The 22,310-nt window shown below is 39.5% G+C and overlaps 1 protein-coding gene across 1 annotated transcript in view; it reads left to right on the forward strand.

Moving 5' to 3' along the window:
* Window positions 1–280: 280 nt before the first annotated feature.
* Window positions 281–22,310, forward strand: part of LOC131973003 (mucin-5AC-like) — a 37,732-nt gene continuing 15,702 nt past the window's right edge. Inside the window, 40 exon segments of the mRNA XM_059334838.1 lie at window positions 281–305; window positions 729–990; window positions 1,084–1,198; window positions 2,217–2,307; window positions 2,396–2,502; window positions 2,626–2,836; window positions 2,922–3,047; window positions 4,350–4,467; window positions 4,554–4,692; window positions 4,785–4,889; window positions 6,091–6,166; window positions 6,254–6,385; window positions 6,474–6,638; window positions 6,720–6,814; window positions 6,904–7,023; window positions 7,126–7,239; window positions 7,241–7,380; window positions 8,808–8,857; window positions 8,949–9,049; window positions 9,146–9,297; window positions 9,397–9,535; window positions 9,618–9,725; window positions 9,819–9,998; window positions 10,083–10,322; window positions 10,421–10,577; window positions 10,740–10,868; window positions 11,091–11,241; window positions 12,633–12,676; window positions 12,784–12,975; window positions 13,088–13,342; window positions 13,430–14,151; window positions 14,803–15,225; window positions 15,317–15,393; window positions 15,495–16,299; window positions 16,420–17,088; window positions 17,180–17,256; window positions 17,358–18,204; window positions 19,408–19,830; window positions 20,155–20,570; window positions 21,429–22,233. Coding sequence (XP_059190821.1) covers window positions 281–305; window positions 729–990; window positions 1,084–1,198; window positions 2,217–2,307; window positions 2,396–2,502; window positions 2,626–2,836; window positions 2,922–3,047; window positions 4,350–4,467; window positions 4,554–4,692; window positions 4,785–4,889; window positions 6,091–6,166; window positions 6,254–6,385; window positions 6,474–6,638; window positions 6,720–6,814; window positions 6,904–7,023; window positions 7,126–7,239; window positions 7,241–7,380; window positions 8,808–8,857; window positions 8,949–9,049; window positions 9,146–9,297; window positions 9,397–9,535; window positions 9,618–9,725; window positions 9,819–9,998; window positions 10,083–10,322; window positions 10,421–10,577; window positions 10,740–10,868; window positions 11,091–11,241; window positions 12,633–12,676; window positions 12,784–12,975; window positions 13,088–13,342; window positions 13,430–14,151; window positions 14,803–15,225; window positions 15,317–15,393; window positions 15,495–16,299; window positions 16,420–17,088; window positions 17,180–17,256; window positions 17,358–18,204; window positions 19,408–19,830; window positions 20,155–20,570; window positions 21,429–22,233 — 9,303 coding nt within the window.

A 22,310-nucleotide genomic window follows, 5' to 3' on the forward strand; every position in this document is an offset into this window, starting at 1 on the left:
TGGCTTGACCATCCCTGACAAGACAGGGACGACTCAGTGATCATGAGAACAGCCAGGATGGTGCATGCATGGGTGATACCTTGGCTTACGCTCCACTTTGGACTATCTGCAGCCAACATGGGTATGGAAGCAATTTTGATTAAAAAAAAATCAACCTTTAAAGTCTTGGATAAATGTTTTTTTTTCTTTTCATGAGCACATTGGATACAATTATAAACAGCCTGCTTTTGTCTGATATTTCTGATAATGTGTCTTTCTTTTTTCAGTCATGGTTCCGACAATGACCAAAATCCCAGTTATAACAGGTAACTCTTAATGCTGTCAAAATCCACACTTATAATAAATATGTAATCCAAAGGCCAATTAAAGTTAATTAAAGTGTCCAGGCTGTAGTATTAGTTTTAAAGCTAAAGTGAAGATATTGATTGATTATATCAAACAAGAACACTGATGGAATCCAGTGGTGCCTACTATGAAATCTTGTCAGGAAGAGAAGAAATAACACTCTAAAGTTTGAAACTGGCATTTATTATTATCCAGCTTCAGTATTAAGATGAAAACAAAAAGAAGAAATTTATCACAATTAAGTTAACCACAGCATATTGTTAGATTTTTTAATAGATTGTCCTAGTAAAAAAAAACAATTCAAAGGTGAAAATATAACAAACAAAAAAATCATGTACAGTTTAAAACTACAGTGTGTTTTCTATTTTTTCTTCACCAACTAGAAGTGAGACCGGCTCACAATGACCAGATCTGCAGTACATGGGGAAACTATCATTTTAAGACTTTCGATGGAGATTTCTTCCAGCTTCCCTCCACTTGCAACTACATCCTTGCATCCCAGTGTAAGGAAAGCTATGAGAGTTTCAACATCCAGTTCCAACGGCAGGAGGTCGAAGGGGTCACCAGCATTAAGAGGGTCTCCATGAAACTGGACGGTGCCGAGGTGGAATTAACCGGGACTTCCATCAAAGTCAATGATAAAGAGTGAGTCTGGTTAGATAATGTGGTTTTCATTATCAGTTGATCTTCTGGTTTCTCATCAGCTTAATATGATGATTTTTTTTCTGCCCCCTCTAGTGTTACTATACCCTTCAGCCAGGTTGGCATTTCAATTGAAAGAACTGTCTCCTATGTCAAAATCGTGGCAAAATTGGGTTTGGTCGTCATGTGGAACGAAGAAGACGCCCTCTGGGTATGTGATATTAATTCATCATTTTTTTGATAACTAACAGATAAACACACTGAGCCCTGAGTTGCAATGCCATTTGAGAGACAATGAGATTGACTCAGATGAAAAAAGCATAATAACTGTTCAAGGATTTTGTCTTTATTTCTGCATTTAAAGCAACTACACTGTAAAACCAAATGTTGCTTGTTTGTTATCATAACTAATTTTTCCTTTTCAATACAACAAAGATTTGTGCAAAAGTCATTATAACTTAAAATATTGAGTGAAATAGCAGGATTAAAATTAATCTTGACATAAAATTATTTTGCAGCATGGACACTCAAATATTTAAGTTGAAACAACAAATTGGGTTTTACAGTGTACGATTCATTTTCGATTTGTGGTGATTTCGGCGGCCCCTTGTGGACAAAAGCGGTGTTCCCTTGAGCACCTCCGCCTTGTGTTGTAAAGATCTTGGTCTGGCTAGTACATTGTTTCGGAAACGATTAAAAGAAAGCCACAACTTTATTTTTTTCTCTTTTTTTGTTTTTTTTTTAAACACAGCTGTTTGCAGGATACATAGCAATGTGGTCATGTATTTACTTTGCTTTGTATGATTAAGATATGTAATACGATGATGGAGAAGCAAAGTAAACTTTGTTCAAGCCATCTGGGTAAATTTATATATTGGCAAAAAACTACGTCTCGCAATATATTTAATTTAAAATATAGACATACTATGACATACTGATCTAGGAGCAAGAGGGTCAAATCTCTCAAATCCAACATATCTCTTCTCTCTCTCATCTATTGACTCATGTTTCTATCACTGGGTAGAAAAAGCTGTTCTTCGGTCAGTTCTTTTCTTTTTCTTTTTGACCCAGGGACAGGCATTAAAATTAGTTAATAGAAACAGCCAAGCTTGTTTGCTTTTGTAGGCCATAAAGAGGCATCAGTGTTACATTTAGATTGTTTCACAACCTGTTAAGAAATACTCCTTGTAGTTGCTTTAATTCAACTGTATTTTTCACCTGGTTTAAAGGTTGAGGTGGATCCACAATTCAAGAATCAGACCTGTGGCCTTTGTGGAGACTACAACGGAGTCCAGCTTTACGATGAGTTCATCAATGCTGGTAAATACTTCATAAAAAAAAGCTTATAACAATTTGCACCAAACCAGTCTTCACATTTTTTAAAACCTCTCTTTTTTTCTTGAAGCAGGGGAATCTGTAAATCTTGAATATTATAGCGAGGCCTCTAAAGTCAACGGTCCTACCGAAGAGTGTGAAGAAATCCCAACTCCAGACAAAGAGACCTGCACAGACCAAGTACGTGAAAACAGATTTGATTCAAATAATTATATATATATATATATATATATATATATATATATATATATATATATATATATTAAGATACAGTTCAAACACATTCTAATCTTTGACCCACAGAAAGACCTTTGCACAAAACTGCTGTCAGGATCTGCGTTCCTCAGCTGCCAAGACCTGATCGATACCGACTCCTTCGTCAAAGCTTGTGTGAAGGACCTGTGTCGCTGCAACAGCAGCACTTCATGTTTGTGTTCAACCATATCAGAGTACTCCCGTCAATGTGCTCATGCAGGCGGGCAACCACAGCAATGGAAAACGGCACAACTGTGTGGTAAGAACAGCAATTAAATTATGCTTTAACTGTGTTTATATTAGAATCACTGTGTCTAAATTGTTCTATTTTATATATTGAACAGCAAAAACCTGCCCTTTCAACATGGAGTATAAAGAATGTGGCAGTCCCTGTACTGACACCTGCAGCAACCCGCAGAGAAGCCAAGTGTGTGATGATCACTGCATAGATGGATGCTTCTGTCCATCTGGTAAGTTTCCTGTTTTTTTTTATTTGCATTTATTAATTACATACTGTCATGATTATTTCATGCTCTCTCCGATACTGATACTGGTACCGATACCTGGGCTTTGTGTATCAGCTGATACAGAGTACTAATCCTGAACTGGTGTTTAACTAGTTAGGTGTATGCCTCACTGTGTGGACGTGACTGTGGTCATTCTTTTATTTACCTTATATGTAAAATCTATCTTTATATATACATAGGCACATGCACTGGCTAGGTATTATTTATAAAACTCTCCTTGGCTTGGTTCCTTTGTACCTGTGTACATAGGGATTTAAAGTTGCCTGATCTTATCCCTTATGATGACTACGGTTTGATCCTGAAGGATCTAGAATGTAAAACCATGTGACAGTGTCTATGCGTTTGCTTTGGCACCATACTGACCTAAGCATCTGCACTTTATATGTTCTCATAATTATGTTGTTTTTTCCTCCATACTTTGTCTTGTTGTTAGTATACAGTTTTTATCCTGTGATTTACCTGTCTAGGTCAGCTCATCCTTGTGAAAGAGATCGAATAAAGGTTAAATAAAATAAACATACGTTGTTCAGCAACATCAGGCTCCATTAAAACATTGATTTTGTAATGTTGTAAAACATTATATATATATATATAAATATATATATATGATGCCTGATGTTGCCGAACTAGACATTTTTCCATGGTTTTCTTGATAATAACCAAAATCATTATCAAGAAAACCATGGAAAAATATCTACATCTCAGCTCCTAAATAAACTCTTATGAGCTATTTTTGTTGTTTTCATTATATTTGTCCAAACAAATGTACCTTTCGTTGTACTAGGCATTAAAATGAACAAAAAAATTAAGAAAAAGGGTGGTCTCATAATTTTTTCCATGACTGTATACAATCACTGAATTGTTATTCATTATTAAAATGATCATGAATAATGCATGAAGTGCAAACCTTTCAAAATGCAGCAATAAATTGATTGAAACCTAAGCAGGAATTAAAATTCCTTTATATAGTGTCTATTTGAATTGAATAGATCCAGCTTTGATTTAGTATCGACTCAATATCTAATATGCCTGCAAATATATCCCATAACAACAGTGGCATATTAATATTAGTGTGCATGTGAACATAGTCTATGTCCTTATATTTGACATCCCTTAAATATAATGTTAAAATAACATAAATATAATTAAGTTGTGTTTCTTCATGCATACAAATGATTAATGTGGTTTGCGCTGTGTAGAGCGGTTTACTTTACAGACTAACCGTGTCACTGTGTTTCTTCTAAGGGACCGTCTTTGATGACATTAACCAGAGTGGGTGTGTTTCTCTTGACACATGCTCCTGCTTACACAATGGCAAGCCGTACAACCCAGGGGAGTCCTACTCAAGGGCGTGTAAAAAATGGTAATCACTCACTTTCTTTAATATCATGTTTATAATGTGTATTTAAAGCCATGTGTTCAGTTAAACTGACAAAACTCTGTTGACAGCACGTGCACCCAGGGTAAGTGGAACTGTAAGGACATAGACTGTCCTGGTATTTGCTCCGTGCTGGGTGGCTCCCACATCTCTACCTATGATGACAAAACGTATGATTTCCATGGAGACTGCTCTTATGTCCTCTCCAAGGTGAGGCATTCAAACTTAAATAAACTCATTCCTTAATCCACAAAGTTGAAAATGACAAGCAGTTTGTAATTAGATGCATTTTTGTCTTCTAGGAAATGAACGGGACTTTCACGGTGAATGCTGACCTGGCCAAATGTAAAAGATCAGATAAATCCTCTTGCCTGACTGCAGTCACCCTTCTACTACCTAAACACACGGTAAATTACTGTACTGTATATTGTGCAGTGGTGGAAGAAGTATTCAGATCCTTTACTTAAGGAAAATTATTAATAACACACTGTGAAATTACTCCACCCCAAGTAAAAGTGCTGCATTTAAAGCTCACTTAAGTAAAATAATAAAAGTATCAACATATAAATGTACTTAAAGTAATAAAAAAAGAGGAAAAGTACTTGTTATACAGAATGGACCCACTCAGATTGTGTTTTTTCCAAGTATATTATTGGATTATTATTATTGTTGCATTTATCTAAACAGCATTTTACTGTTGTCAAGGTAGGGCAAGGAATTCTTCTATGAGGTTTAATTAATTAAAAAAAAAACATCATTTTTAATAATACCATGTCTTCAAAGCTGCCAGCTAAATTAGTGGAATAGAAGTATAACATTTACAAAAATGTAAATTCAAGTACCTCAAAATTGTACTTAGGTACGGTACTTAAGTAAATGTACTTGGTTACATTCCACCACTGATATTATGGTTCTCTGCCTATACAGTGAAAACCTATTTGTAGGATTTTCACCTTTTCTTTCTTTTTAAAATGTGTATTTTTATTTATAAAATGCAAAATTGTACAAGAGCTTTTTTATATTTCTACATTAAACCATTTTCTGTATATATATTGTATATATAAACTCCCGCTCTAAATTTTGGTGTCACTTAGAAATGTCCTTATTTTTTGTAAAAGAAAAGCATGTTTTGTTTTTTTATTAAAATTATAGACATACAGTGTAGACATTCTTAATGTGGTAAATGATTATTAAAGCTGGAAACGGCTGATTTTCTTATGAAATATCTATTATATTGTCAACAACCATCACCCTGTGTTCCAGTGTGCATTATTACAGCTGAAAACTGTTTTGTGCTAATTTGAGAATGATTCTTCCTTAGGCAAGTTCAGTATCTGGAGATAAAGTTGGAGATTTGTAGTGGTTAAAATTATTATTTTTACCCTTGTCAATGTCTTTACAATGTTTTCAATTCATTTTTTAACTAGTTCCGTAAATAAAACAGTTTGTTTTCATGGAAAACAACAGACATTTTCTGGGTGACCCCAAACTTTTGAGCAGTAGTATATTTTATATACATCTATATGCATTTGCATGCAAAAGCCACAGTACTTGTGGGTTGTAACTATGTTAGTTTTTAACATATATTGTAACTTTTTTCCAATGCAGATGATTGTAGTTGAAGCAAGCGGACAGGTGTTATACAACAAACTGATCAGTCAGCTGCCTCTTTTCTTGGGTGAGTGTTTGGTTCTGTTCTGATGAGATCATAACATATAACTGAGTTTGCTCTTTATTCAAACTGAAAATGTTCTTCCCCCCACAGATGGAGTAACCATCTTCCACCCATCAACATTCTTCATTGTTATCAACACCGCCTATGGGCTTCACATCGAGATTCAGCTTTCACCCATTATGCAGGTGTACGTGAAAGCCAGTGTTTCCAATAAGGGAAAACTCAGAGGTGTGTTTTACTTCTATTGAATACACTGTTAAATATCTACCCTTTTGCTGTGATTATTTAATTAATTATTAACTATCATAACTACCAGGTCTTTGTGGAGATTTTAACGATGTGGAAGCTGATGACTTCAGGACCACAAATGGGTTGACAGAAGGAACAGCTGCAACATTTGTCAACACATGGAAGACCAAAACAAGCTGTCCCGAGGTTAAAAACATACTCCAGGACCCCTGCATTTTGAGCGTTGACAAGGGTAGGTCACAGACATTTTACTCTTTATTTTAATGTAATTCTTTACAACATTTAACCCATCAACATTTTTCTTCTTTTGTAGAGAAATTCGCCAAACATTGGTGTGCCTTTCTGTCCGACACAAAAGGGGTTTTTGCAAAGTGTCATTCTGAAATAAGCCCAGAAGAATATGAAGCTGTAAGCAGCAGTAATTTCTTTTTGCATGTCTGATTTATAGGTGTATACATATATGTCTTGTTTAATCTGCTCAACAATTGTCTTCACAGTCTTGTATTTATGACACCTGCGCCTGTGATAACAGTGAGGAGTGCATGTGTGCAGCCCTATCCTCCTATGTCCATGCATGTGCCGCTGAAGGTGTCCTACTGAATGGGTGGAGAGACACAGTATGCCGTAAGTTCAGCTCAAACTACTACATGTGAAATAAATGGAGTCTGTACTTAATTATGATATTTAAATGATAAGTGAACCTGTTTTCTTTCAAAGAGAAATACACGACTGGCTGCCCCTCTTCTTTTGTGTTTGGATACCAAATGACAAGCTGTGGTCGCACCTGCCGCTCTCTTAGTCAGTCAGACTTAACATGTGAGGTTGAGTTTACCCCCACTGGATGGCTGCGGCTGTGCTGAAGGAACGTACCTGAATGAGAAGGGAAGCTGTGTGTCAGCCTCACGTTGCACCTGTCATGTTGGAGACAAGCTGTTGCAGCCCGGGCGGGTCATCTCAATCTATGGACAAACTTGGTGAGGATTTGAACATTTCTGTTACAATGAAAGCAGACTTGTTATTTTTTAATGATTAGTTTGGGTTATTTATGCTTTTATGCAAGGAGAGAGAGAAAGAGATGGGTAATGATGTGCAGTGGTGGAATGTAACTAAGTTGGATTTCACTTTTGAGGAACTTGAGTATTTCCATTTTATGCAACTTTATACCTCTAATTCATCTTATACTTCTAATTCATCTTAGGGGTAAATATTGTACTTTTTACTCTACTACATTAAGCTGTCAGCTTTAGTTACTTTTCAGGTCAAGATTCAACATGAAAACCAGATCAGTTTCAAATGACTATGCATGTTTATAAATAAAACCACATACAAGTACCTGAGGTAGTTAAAATTACAGTAAAACTTAAAATTCTTCTTACATAATATATTATTATTATAACATCAATAATAATAATAATAATAATAATAATAATAATAATCCAATAATATATTGAGAATATATAAAACAATCTGAGTGGGGCCACTGTGCAGAACAAAACTTTTACTTTCGATACTTTCAGTACATTTTGTTGCTGATACTTTTGCACTTTTACTGAAGTAAGTTTTAAATGCAGGACTTTTACTTGGAGAAGAGTAATTTCAAAGTGTGGTATTAGTACTTTTACTTTAGTAAGGGATCTGAATTCTTCTTCCATCACTGATGATACAAAGATCTCCAGCAGGAGGCGAACCGGAGATGTTGTGGTTCATGTCTGTGCAGGCGAGGACTTTGTTGCATCCTAGATTTGAATTTGTTTGTGTCGGTTTCCTCTTGAGGCTTTTATTTAACTCTATAGACCAAAATCAATATTCAGTTATTTGAAATGATTAAAATGCCTATGTCTGATGTGTATACACTGCTCTTTGCTCAGTATGTGCTAAAATAGGTTCCACTGGCCAGGAAAAACATCTACAAAAAATCCTTCATCACCTCTGCAATAACCACCCTGAACAACAAAAAATGAACACTCTGTTGCTTTTAACAGCCACCCCTCCTCCTTTTTAGCATGATTGTACACATTTTTGTGTTTTTAATGTTTGTTTGTTTCTTAGTGTTTTTTATATGAGCCTGTCAAAAACGAATTTCTGTCACTCGTGACAGACAATAAAGTTCTTCTATCTATCTATCTATCTATCTATCTATAGTCGCACAATAGTCAGCTCCCTGCAAACCGTCAGGTTAGTCCTTTGTGTGGAGACAGCGACTTAAATGCAATCTGCCACTCCACCACTAGATGGTGCTGAGGTCTTTACACTGAGACTTATAGAACTAAGGAGAATTGCAGATTCTGCAGGCTAGACCAGTTGTGAACCTAGATTGTGCTAGATTGCTTTTGCTTTTATCAGTGAATTGAGCAAAAACTTAAGCAACAATTTAACTTGTATGTCTCTCTGTACATTTTAGCACCTGTCGTAATGGAAAACTAAAATGTACAGGAAACCAAATAGATGAATGTAAGTATAAAGGACTCTTCTTGTCATAATATTCCCAAAATATTTTGCAAAATATATACACAAAGTAAAAACACACTATCATTGTCATCAGCATGCACAGCGCCGATGGTTTTCTTCAACTGCTCAAGCGCAAAGCCAGGTGACGCAGGATCTGAGTGCCAAAAAAGCTGCCAGACACTGGACACAGAATGTGTAAGATTAAAACACTCTTTCATGGCTGAATATGCTGCATGTGTATACTAAAGCAGCAGGATGACATGATAAATATGCTGTTGTTACACCGTATAGGTCAGTACACAGTGTATGTCCGGCTGTGTATGTCCTGATGGCCTGCTGTCTGATGGTAAAGGAGGTTGTATTAAAGAGGAGAACTGTCCCTGCACATATAATGGAGAATTCTATAATTCTGGACAGACTGTCAAAGTGGACTGCAATACCTGGTGAGCCATTTAATCATTTTCAAACTAATATAATTGCTGTGTTGGTTCACTATTGTGTTTTTGTGGATATATAACTGGATATCATCTATTTAATTATAGCACTTGCAAAAGCAGAATATGGGAATGCACAAAGCTTGAGTGTCATGGAACCTGTGCCATATATGGAGAAGGGCATTACATTACTTTTGATGAAAAGAAATTCTCCTTTAATGGGGACTGTAGCTACGTCTTCGCTCAGGTATTGCACATTACTTATATGTAATTTAGTTACGATTTGTCAAAAGCCAGTCTTGCGATGCTGACAGGATCTGATCTTGCAGGATTACTGTGGGGACGATAAGAGTGGCACCTTTAGGATCTTGGGTGAGAACATCCCATGTGGAACAACTGAAAGCATCTGCTCCACCACTATCAGACTCTACTTAGGGGTACAAAACACTATTATATGCTTTTAATTTTTTGTTTTATGCTGAAAATAACATTGCAAGACTACAACTGAGCATGTTTTTTTTTCCTTTCAGAACAATGAAATTGTTCTTTCAGAGGAAAAGGTCAAAGTTATCAAACAAAGCACAGGGGTGGACATACCCTATCAAGTACACACTATGGGCATATATCTTGTCATTGAGGCAAAGAATGGTATCGTTCTCATTTGGAATAAGAAGACAACAATTTTGATCAAACTCAAGCCCATATTCAAGGTGGGTGATGAGATATACAGGCCTTCAAATAAATGTTAATAAAGTTGCTGTTTTACAAATGGCCTGAATCTCCTTTTATCCTAGGGAAAAGTCTGTGGTCTGTGTGGGAACTATGACGGGAATAGCAAGAATGATTTCACCACCAGAAACAAAGAAATTGTAGTTGAAGCCCTTGAGTTTGGAAACAGCTGGAAAGTGTCACCTACCTGCCCAAATGCAATTGCAATACAGAATGCCTGCAGTCTATACTCACACAGGCTGGCATGGGCATCAAAACACTGCAGCATTATCAACAGTAGAGTATTTGCTAGTTGCCATTCAAAGGTAAGAAAGTAATTGTCTACTCTGTGACCTTCTGTATAATAAGTTGGCAGAATATCATTCTACCTGTACTTAAATTTACAATGGTTTCCTTCACAAAGGTGGATCCACGACACTATTATGATGCCTGTGTTAGAGACACGTGTTCCTGCAACACAGGAGGAGACTGTGAGTGTTTCTGCTCGTCTGTGGCAGCCTATGCAGCAGCCTGCAACGAGGCCGGAGCCTGTGTCAAATGGAGAACTCCCACAATCTGCCGTGAGTGTTTTATTTGTCTTTCTGTGAGGAGAGATAAACCAAAAATACAATGTACAACCATAATCACGTGTTAATATATCCTGTCATTTAAATGATACAATTTACACACAAAGTCTGCCTTTTTCATGATGATTTTTATCATATTTTCTCTTCTTTCATTAGCTCTATTCTGTGATTTTTACAACACTGATGGAGAGTGTGAATGGCACTACCAGCCTTGTGGAAAACCATGCATGAAGACTTGCAAGAATCCCTCAGGAGTATGCTATAATCACATTCCAGCATTAGAAGGTACAAATGACATTGTATGTACTATTAAAGTTATAATTAGAGCCATAATGATGCATGATGGTTAAGGCCATTGGTTAAGCACAATCTTGCTTGCTGTCGAGTAATTGACTTTAAATTCACTTTCACCACTCAGACATTCTCACAAGGTGTAGGCTACTCTTCCTCTCTGAAGTATTCTGTGCTAGTTCTCCAATTTACAGTAACATCTAACTTCTTCTTAAGGCTGCTATCCAAGTTGCCCGACTGAACGATCTTATTTGGAAGAAGTGACCATGAAGTGTGTGTCACTGGAGCAATGTGGCTGCTATGATAATGAAGGGAGGCATTATAAACAAGGGGACCTTGTGCCTTCAAAGGAAAATTGTTACAACTGGTAGGTCACTTTTCATCTTATTCATGCTGCAGTTGGTGAACCTTTTTCTGTGTTTATTTAGTAGCGTTACTATACATGTAAACTGCATTCTTGGTGATTTTGTGGCCAGACACACCTGGCACACCTTGGCACCACATTGATACAGAGTGGAATCAGAAAGAATACAATATTGAGGTTGTAATGACACAACTGGATCGATATATCTGTCCAATGAGCAACAATGCAATGTCATTGATGCAAAATGAATACATATCATCATCTTTAAGATACACCTCCATGTTGAATTTATATTTTAATTTAAAAGAATAGATTGTTTATAATTTAGAAGTCTGGAAGACCTCAGTAACAAATCTGTCAAATAATATTTTAGTTGCTTTATGAGTTTATGATAACTGTAACTGTTTTAAATGGGATATCTAATGTGCATTGCAGTCCCCTGAATTTAATCATATCAAAATTGTGTCCAGACTATGTGATACCGGCAAATATCTTATGACGGTCCAAAGAATAAACTTTGTGTTGTGAAGAAACTTGGAATTTACACTCCTAAGCAATAGTATACATTATATATGGACTTGTTAAAGAGTTGTGACAATCATGGCCAACCACATTAGGTACTCCTATCACCTTTATACACAGGCTTCTCCCCGTCATAGTTGGCACTTTTGCACAGTTTGGGAACACTGTTCAGTTTTCCTTTGGGTTTTTTAGTTGTCTGGGCCTGGTAGAGCTTCATATGTGCTCCAGCGCCCCCCCCCCCCCCCCCCCCCCCCCCCCAAAGCAGTTTAAGCAGGTATAGTCCAACTGATTAGGTCAGTTCTCACATAAATTGCCTATGGGCCTAAGTTCAGGGCGATAGCGCATGTATGAAAGCGATTAATGAAGATTAATGAATTGCACAACAACTCTGAGTGTGAGCATTAGCACAGAGGTTTCTATCATTATTTTTGCAATAGTGGCAACTTGATGCACTTGAGAAAATTTAACCATAAGATCTGCCATGCTTGATTGTCCATGGAGAGTCACTCCAATTGGAGAATGTAGATGAAACACATATCTGCTATTCAAATTGCAGTAACAAAAAAAAAAGCAGTTTAAAGTTAATGAAAGGCCTTCAATTTGACCTACTAGCGACTGCAGATGAAAGATAGTATTTTTTATTGCCTCTTGTTGGTATGATCACATCTTATCTCGTTGAAGAATGTAAAATGGAAGGACAAGCTAAATTAGAACAAACGGCATTTAATGAGCGTGCTATCGTCAAATAAACCAAATAGTCCTTCCACATCGCCTCTCCTCCCACTGGGAGCACGGTGCCCCAACACCTAAACAGTATCTTCTATGTTCATGCATTGTGCTTTCAACTTTTTTTTCTTTCATTTACCTTTTAGTTATTGTTCCTCAACAAAGGTGAAATGCAGCTATGAGGTCCATGGTGAGTGTGGCTGAATTTATGTGAATGATCACAACAGATTAATTAAAAGGCAAACAAATTATTTCATTTAATTACATTTTTACATAATTCTTACATTACTTTTGCAGCTTGCACTTGTTCATATAAAGGACTTACGTATAAGTATGGAGATACAGTCTATGATACACATGATGGCAATGGCACCTGCATCACTGCTGTTTGTGGAGAAAGGGGAAATATTACCAGAATCATGGAGACTTGCTCTACAACGGCACCAGCCCTGACTTCGACAACAACTGCTTTTACTTTTGAAACAACTGGTAAGAACAAGACACTTTGAAAATGCATAGATGTGGAAGATTTCCAAAATCTTTTGTATTTTAAACCTCTCACAGATGAACAAATGATTGACTATTTTGTTGACAATCACAGAATCTCCTACTCCACCAGTTACAAGTGAGGCGGTGACGACGATTAAGACCTTCACGACACCAGGATTTTCAACAGAGCCAACAGTCACAGTAAAACCCACCACAACAACCACTGTCACAGAAAAACCCACCACAGCACCAACAGAAGAACCAACCACAATTGCCACTGTCACAGAAAAACCCACCACAGCACCCACAGAAAAGCCAACAGTCACAGAGAAATCAACAACCCCTGAAGTTGTTACGAATATCGTAAGTACAATAGCGAAATCAACAGAAAGCCAGGTCACGGGAGAAAAAACAACAGTTACAGAAAAACCCCAAACAACAACCACTGTCACAGAAAAACCCAGCACTGAAGCTGCTACAACCACAGGAAAAACAATTAAAACAACTGCAGTCACAGAAAAAACCAGCACCAAAGCTGCTTCAACCACAGAAAAACCCACCACAATTGCCACAGAAGAGCCAACAGTCACAGAAAAGCCCACCACAACAACCACTGTCACAGAAAAACCCACCACAGCATCCACAGAAAAACCCAGCACCAAAGCTGCTACAACCACAGAAAAGACCATTAAAACAACTGCGGTCACAGAAAAACCCACCACTACAGCCACTGTTGACTGCTATGTTTGTAAGTGGTCAGATTGGAAAAACGAGAATTACCCTGATTTTAAAACAGGCGGAGACTATGAAGCCATTGAAAACATTACTGATCCAGATCTGAGTGTTTGCAGAAAACCTCTGGAAATAGAATGTAGAGCATCACAATACAAGGATACATCTTTGAACGATCTAGGTCAAAAAGTATCATGCAACCCAGAAGTTGGACTTACTTGTCACAACAAAGACCAAGATGCACCTCCTTTGTGCTACGACTATGAAATACGGGTGAAATGTTGCGTTTACGTGTGTAAATCTACAACCACTATTGCACCTACGACTCCAGCAGCAACAACAACAGAAGAACCCACCATAACAACAACGATCACAGAAAAAACCACCACCAAAGCAGCTACAACCACAGAAAAACCCACCACAATTGCCACAGAAGAGCCAACAGTCACAGAAAAACCCACCACAACAACCACTGTCACAGAAAAACCCACCACAGCACCCACAGAAAAACCCACCACAACAACCACTGTCACAGAAAAACCCACCACAGCAACCACAGAAAAGCCAACAGTCACAGAGAAATCAACAACCCCTGAAGTTGTTACGAATATCGTAAGTACAATAGCGAAATCAACAGAAAGCCAGGTCACGGGAGAAAAAACAACAGTTACAGAAAAACCCCAAACAACAACCACTGTAACAGAAAAACCCAGCACCAAAGCTGCTACAACCACAGAAAAACCCATTAAAACAACTGCAGTCACAGAAAAACCCAGCACTGAAGCTGCTACAACCACAGAAAAACCAATTAAAACAACTGCAGTCACAGAAAAAACCAGCACCAAAGCTGCTTCAACCACAGAAAAACCCACCACAATTGCCACAGAAGAGCCAACAGTCACAGAAAAGCCCACCACAACAACCACTGTCACAGAAAAACCCACCACAGCATCCACAGAAAAACCCAGCACCAAAGCTGCTACAACCACAGAAAAGACCATTAAAACAACTGCATTCACAGAAAAACCCCCCACAACAACCACAGTCACAGAAAAACCCACCACTACAGCCACTGTTGACTGCTATGTTTGTAAGTGGTCAGATTGGAAAAACGAGAATTACCCTGATTTTAAAACAGGCGGAGACTATGAAGCCATTGAAAACATTACTGATCCAGATCTGAGTGTTTGCAGAAAACCTCTGGAAATAGAATGTAGAGCATCACAATACAAGGATACATCTTTGAACGATCTAGGTCAAAAAGTATCATGCAACCCAGAAGTTGGACTTACTTGTCACAACAAAGACCAAGATGCACCTCCTTTGTGCTACGACTATGAAATACGGGTGAAATGTTGCGTTTACGTGTGTAAATCTACAACCACTATTGCACCTACGACTCCAGCAGCAACAACAACAGAAGAACCCACCATAACAACAACGATCACAGAAAAAACCACCACCAAAGCAGCTACAACCACAGAAAAACCCACCACAATTGCCACAGAAGAGCCAACAGTCACAGAAAAACCCACCACAACAACCACTGTCACAGAAAAACCCACCACAGCACCCACAGAAAAACCCACCACAACAACCACTGTCACAGAAAAACCCACCACAGCAACCACAGAAAAGCCAACAGTCACAGAGAAATCAACAACCCCTGAAGTTGTTACGAATATCGTAAGTACAATAGCGAAATCAACAGAAAGCCAGGTCACGGGAGAAAAAACAACAGTTACAGAAAAACCCCAAACAACAACCACTGTAACAGAAAAACCCAGCACCAAAGCTGCTACAACCACAGAAAAACCCATTAAAACAACTGCAGTCACAGAAAAACCCAGCACTGAAGCTGCTACAACCACAGAAAAACCAATTAAAACAACTGCAGTCACAGAAAAAACCAGCACCAAAGCTGCTTCAACCACAGAAAAACCCACCACAATTGCCACAGAAGAGCCAACAGTCACAGAAAAGCCCACCACAAAAACCACTGTCACAGAAAAACCCACCACAGCATCCACAGAAAAACCCAGCACCAAAGCTGCTACAACCACAGAAAAGACCATTAAAACAACTGCATTCACAGAAAAACCCCCCACAACAACCACTGTCACAGAAAAACCCACCACTACAGCCACTGTTGACTGCTATGTTTGTAAGTGGTCAGATTGGAAAAACGAGAATTACCCTGATTTTAAAACAGGCGGAGACTATGAAGCCATTGAAAACATTACTGATCCAGATCTGAGTGTTTGCAGAAAACCTCTGGAAATAGAATGTAGAGCATCACAATACAAGGATACATCTTTGAAAGATCTAGGTCAAAAAGTATCATGCAACCCAGAAGTTGGACTTACTTGTCACAACAAAGACCAAGATGCACCTCCTTTGTGCTACGACTATGAAATACGGGTGAAATGTTGCGTTTACGTGTGTAAATCTACAACCACTATTGCACCTACGACTCCAGCAGCAACAACAACAGAAGAACCCACCATAACAACAACGATCACAGAAAAAACCACCACCAAAGCAGCTACAACCACAGAAAAACCCACCACAATTGCCACAGAAGAGCCAACAGTCACAGAAAAACCCACCACAACAACCACTGTCACAGAAAAACCCACCACAGCACCCACAGAAAAACCCACCACAACAACCACTGTCACAGAAAAACCCACCACAATTGCCACAGAAGAGCCAACAGTCACAGAAAAGCCCACCACAACAACCACTGTCACAGAAAAACCCACCACAGCATCCACAGAAAAACCCAGCACCAAAGCTGCTACAACCACAGAAAAGACCATTAAAACAACTGCATTCACAGAAAAACCCCCCACAACAACCACTGTCACAGAAAAACCCACCACTACAGCCACTGTTGACTGCTATGTTTGTAAGTGGTCAGATTGGAAAAACGAGAATTACCCTGATTTTAAAACAGGCGGAGACTATGAAGCCATTGAAAACATTACTGATCCAGATCTGAGTGTTTGCAGAAAACCTCTGGAAATAGAATGTAGAGCATCACAATACAAGGATACATCTTTGAAAGATCTAGGTCAAAAAGTATCATGCAACCCAGAAGTTGGACTTACTTGTCACAACAAAGACCAAGATGCACCTCCTTTGTGCTACGACTATGAAATACGGGTGAAATGTTGCGTTTACGTGTGTAAATCTACAACCACTATTGCACCTACGACTCCAGCAGCAACAACAACAGAAGAACCCACCATAACAACAACGATCACAGAAAAAACCACCACCAAAGCAGCTACAACCAAAGAAAAACCCACATCAATTGCCACAGAAGAGCCAACAGTCACAGAAAAACCCACCACAATTGCCACAGAAGAGCCAACAGTCACAGAAAAACCCACCACAACAACCACTGTCACAGAAAAACCCACCACAGCACCTACAGAAAAACCCACCACAACAACCACTGTCACAGAAAAACCCACCACAGCAACCACAGAAAAGCCAACAGTCACAGAGAAATCAACAACCCCTGAAGTTGTTACGAATATCGTAAGTACAATAGCGAAATCAACAGAAAGCCAGGTCACGGGAGAAAAAACAACAGTTACAGAAAAACCCCAAACAACAACCACTGTAACAGAAAAACCCAGCACCAAAGCTGCTACAACCACAGAAAAACCCATTAAAACAACTGCAGTCACAGAAAAACCCAGCACTGAAGCTGCTACAACCACAGAAAAACCCATTAAAACAACTGCAGTCACAGAAAAAACCAGCACCAAAGCTGCTTCAACCACAGAAAAACCCACCACAATTGCCACAGAAGAGCCAACAGTCACAGAAAAGCCCACCACAACAACCACTGTCACAGAAAAACCCACCACAGCATCCACAGAAAAACCCAGCACCAAAGCTGCTACAACCACAGAAAAGACCATTAAAACAACTGCATTCACAGAAAAACCCCCCACAACAACCACTGTCACAGAAAAACCCACCACTACAGCCACTGTTGACTGCTATGTTTGTAAGTGGTCAGATTGGAAAAACGAGAATTACCCTGATTTTAAAACAGGCGGAGACTATGAAGCCATTGAAAACATTACTGATCCAGATCTGAGTGTTTGCAGAAAACCTCTGGAAATAGAATGTAGAGCATCACAATACAAGGATACATCTTTGAAAGATCTAGGTCAAAAAGTATCATGCAACCCAGAAGTTGGACTTACTTGTCACAACAAAGACCAAGATGCACCTCCTTTGTGCTACGACTATGAAATACGGGTGAAATGTTGCGTTTACGTGTGTAAATCTACAACCACTATTGCACCTACGACTCCAGCAGCAACAACAACAGAAGAACCCACCATAACAACAACGATCACAGAAAAAACCACCACCAAAGCAGCTACAACCAAAGAAAAACCCACATCAATTGCCACAGAAGAGCCAACAGTCACAGAAAAACCCACCACAATTGCCACAGAAGAGCCAACAGTCACAGAAAAACCCACCACAGCACCTACAGAAAAACCCACCACAACAACCACTGTCACAGAAAAACCCACCACAGCAACCACAGAAAAGCCAACAGTCACAGAGAAATCAACAACCCCTGAAGTTGTTACGAATATCGTAAGTACAATAGCGAAATCAACAGAAAGCCAGGTCACGGGAGAAAAAACAACAGTTACAGAAAAACCCCAAACAACAACCACTGTAACAGAAAAACCCAGCACCAAAGCTGCTACAACCACAGAAAAACCCATTAAAACAACTGCAGTCACAGAAAAACCCAGCACTGAAGCTGCTACAACCACAGAAAAAACAATTAAAACAACTGCAGTCACAGAAAAAACCAGCACCAAAGCTGCTTCAACCACAGAAAAACCCACCACAATTGCCACAGAAGAGCCAACAGTCACAGAAAAGCCCACCACAACAACCACTGTCACAGAAAAACCCACCACAGCATCCACAGAAAAACCCAGCACCAAAGCTGCTACAACCAAAGAAAAACCCACCACAATTGCCACAGAAGAGCCAACAGTCACAGAAAAACCCACCACAACAACCACTGTCACAGAAAAACCCACCACAGCACCCACAGAAAAACCCACCACAACAACCACTGTCACAGAAAAACCCACCACAGCAACCACAGAAAAGCCAACAGTCACAGAGAAATCAACAACCCCTGAAGTTGTTACGAATATCGTAAGTACAATAGCGAAATCAACAGAAAGCCAGGTCACGGGAGAAAAAACAACAGTTACAGAAAAACCCCAAACAACAACCACTGTAACAGAAAAACCCAGCACCAAAGCTGCTACAACCACAGAAAAACCCATTAAAACAACTGCAGTCACAGAAAAACCCAGCACTGAAGCTGCTACAACCACAGAAAAACCAATTAAAACAACTGCAGTCACAGAAAAAACCAGCACCAAAGCTGCTTCAACCACAGAAAAACCCACCACAATTGCCACAGAAGAGCCAACAGTCACAGAAAAGCCCACCACAACAACCACTGTCACAGAAAAACCCACCACAGCATCCACAGAAAAACCCAGCACCAAAGCTGCTACAACCACAGAAAAGACCATTAAAACAACTGCATTCACAGAAAAACCCCCCACAACAACCACTGTCACAGAAAAACCCACCACTACAGCCACTGTTGACTGCTATGTTTGTAAGTGGTCAGATTGGAAAAACGAGAATTACCCTGATTTTAAAACAGGCGGAGACTATGAAGCCATTGAAAACATTACTGATCCAGATCTGAGTGTTTGCAGAAAACCTCTGGAAATAGAATGTAGAGCATCACAATACAAGGATACATCTTTGAACGATCTAGGTCAAAAAGTATCATGCAACCCAGAAGTTGGACTTACTTGTCACAACAAAGACCAAGATGCACCTCCTTTGTGCTACGACTATGAAATACGGGTGAAATGTTGCGTTTACGTGTGTAAATCTACAACCACTATTGCACCTACGACTCCAGCAGCAACAACAACAGAAGAACCCACCATAACAACAACGATCACAGAAAAAACCACCACCAAAGCAGCTACAACCACAGAAAAACCCACCACAATTGCCACAGAAGAGCCAACAGTCACAGAAAAACCCACCACAACAACCACTGTCACAGAAAAACCCACCACAGCACCCACAGAAAAACCCACCACAACAACCACTGTCACAGAAAAACCCACCACAATTGCCACAGAAGAGCCAACAGTCACAGAAAAGCCCACCACAACAACCACTGTCACAGAAAAACCCACCACAGCATCCACAGAAAAACCCAGCACCAAAGCTGCTACAACCACAGAAAAGACCATTAAAACAACTGCATTCACAGAAAAACCCCCCACAACAACCACTGTCACAGAAAAACCCACCACTACAGCCACTGCTGACTGCTATGTTTGTAAGTGGTCAGATTGGAAAAACGAGAATTACCCTGATTTTAAAACAGGCGGAGACTATGAAGCCATTGAAAACATTACTGATCCAGATCTGAGTGTTTGCAGAAAACCTCTGGAAATAGAATGTAGAGCATCACAATACAAGGATACATCTTTGAAAGATCTAGGTCAAAAAGTATCATGCAACCCAGAAGTTGGACTTACTTGTCACAACAAAGACCAAGATGCACCTCCTTTGTGCTACGACTATGAAATACGGGTGAAATGTTGCGTTTACGTGTGTAAATCTACAACCACTATTGCACCTACGACTCCAGCAGCAACAACAACAGAAGAACCCACCATAACAACAACGATCACAGAAAAAACCACCACCAAAGCAGCTACAACCAAAGAAAAACCCACCACAATTGCCACAGAAGAGCCAACAGTCACAGAAAAACCCACCACAACAACCACTGTCACAGAAAAACCCACCACAGCACCCACAGAAAAACCCACCACAACAACCACTGTCACAGAAAAACCCACCACAGCAACCACAGAAAAGCCAACAGTCACAGAGAAATCAACAACCCCTGAAGTTGTTACGAATATCGTAAGTACAATAGCGAAATCAACAGAAAGCCAGGTCACGGGAGAAAAAACAACAGTTACAGAAAAACCCCAAACAACAACCACTGTAACAGAAAAACCCAGCACCAAAGCTGCTACAACCACAGAAAAACCCATTAAAACAACTGCAGTCACAGAAAAACCCAGCACTGAAGCTGCTACAACCACAGAAAAACCAATTAAAACAACTGCAGTCACAGAAAAAACCAGCACCAAAGCTGCTTCAACCACAGAAAAACCCACCACAATTGCCACAGAAGAGCCAACAGTCACAGAAAAGCCCACCACAACAACCACTGTCACAGAAAAACCCACCACAGCATCCACAGAAAAACCCAGCACCAAAGCTGCTACAACCAAAGAAAAACCCACCACAATTGCCACAGAAGAGCCAACAGTCACAGAAAAACCCACCACAACAACCACTGTCACAGAAAAACCCACCACAGCACCCACAGAAAAACCCACCACAACAACCACTGTCACAGAAAACCCCACCACAGCAACCACAGAAAAGCCAACAGTCACAGAGAAATCAACAACCCCTGAAGTTGTTACGAATATCGTAAGTACAATAGCAAAATCAACAGAAAGCCAGGTCACGGGAGAAAAAACAACAGTTACAGAAAAACCCCAAACAACAACCACTGTAACAGAAAAACCCAGCACCAAAGCTGCTACAACCACAGAAAAACCCATTAAAACAACTGCAGTCACAGAAAAACCCAGCACTGAAGCTGCTACAACCACAGAAAAACCAATTAAAACAACTGCAGTCACAGAAAAAACCAGCACCAAAGCTGCTTCAACCACAGAAAAACCCACCACAATTGCCACAGAAGAGCCAACAGTCACAGAAAAGCCCACCACAACAACCACTGTCACAGAAAAACCCACCACAGCATCCACAGAAAAACCCAGCACCAAAGCTGCTACAACCACAGAAAAGACCATTAAAACAACTGCATTCACAGAAAAACCCCCCACAACAACCACTGTCACAGAAAAACCCACCACTACAGCCACTGTTGACTGCTATGTTTGTAAGTGGTCAGATTGGAAAAACGAGAATTACCCTGATTTTAAAACAGGCGGAGACTATGAAGCCATTGAAAACATTACTGATCCAGATCTGAGTGTTTGCAGAAAACCTCTGGAAATAGAATGTAGAGCATCACAATACAAGGATACATCTTTGAAAGATCTAGGTCAAAAAGTATCATGCAACCCAGAAGTTGGACTTACTTGTCACAACAAAGACCAAGATGCACCTCCTTTGTGCTACGACTATGAAATACGGGTGAAATGTTGCGTTTACGTGTGTAAATCTACAACCACTATTGCACCTACGACTCCAGCAGCAACAACAACAGAAGAACCCACCATAACAACAACGATCACAGAAAAAACCACCACCAAAGCAGCTACAACCACAGAAAAACCCACCACAATTGCCACAGAAGAGCCAACAGTCACAGAAAAACCCACCACAACAACCACTGTCACAGAAAAACCCACCACAGCACCCACAGAAAAACCCACCACAAC

The sequence above is a fragment of the Centropristis striata genome, chromosome 6 (genome assembly GCF_030273125.1).
Source record: "Centropristis striata isolate RG_2023a ecotype Rhode Island chromosome 6, C.striata_1.0, whole genome shotgun sequence".
NCBI classification, from domain to species: Eukaryota; Metazoa; Chordata; class Actinopteri; order Perciformes; family Serranidae; genus Centropristis; species Centropristis striata.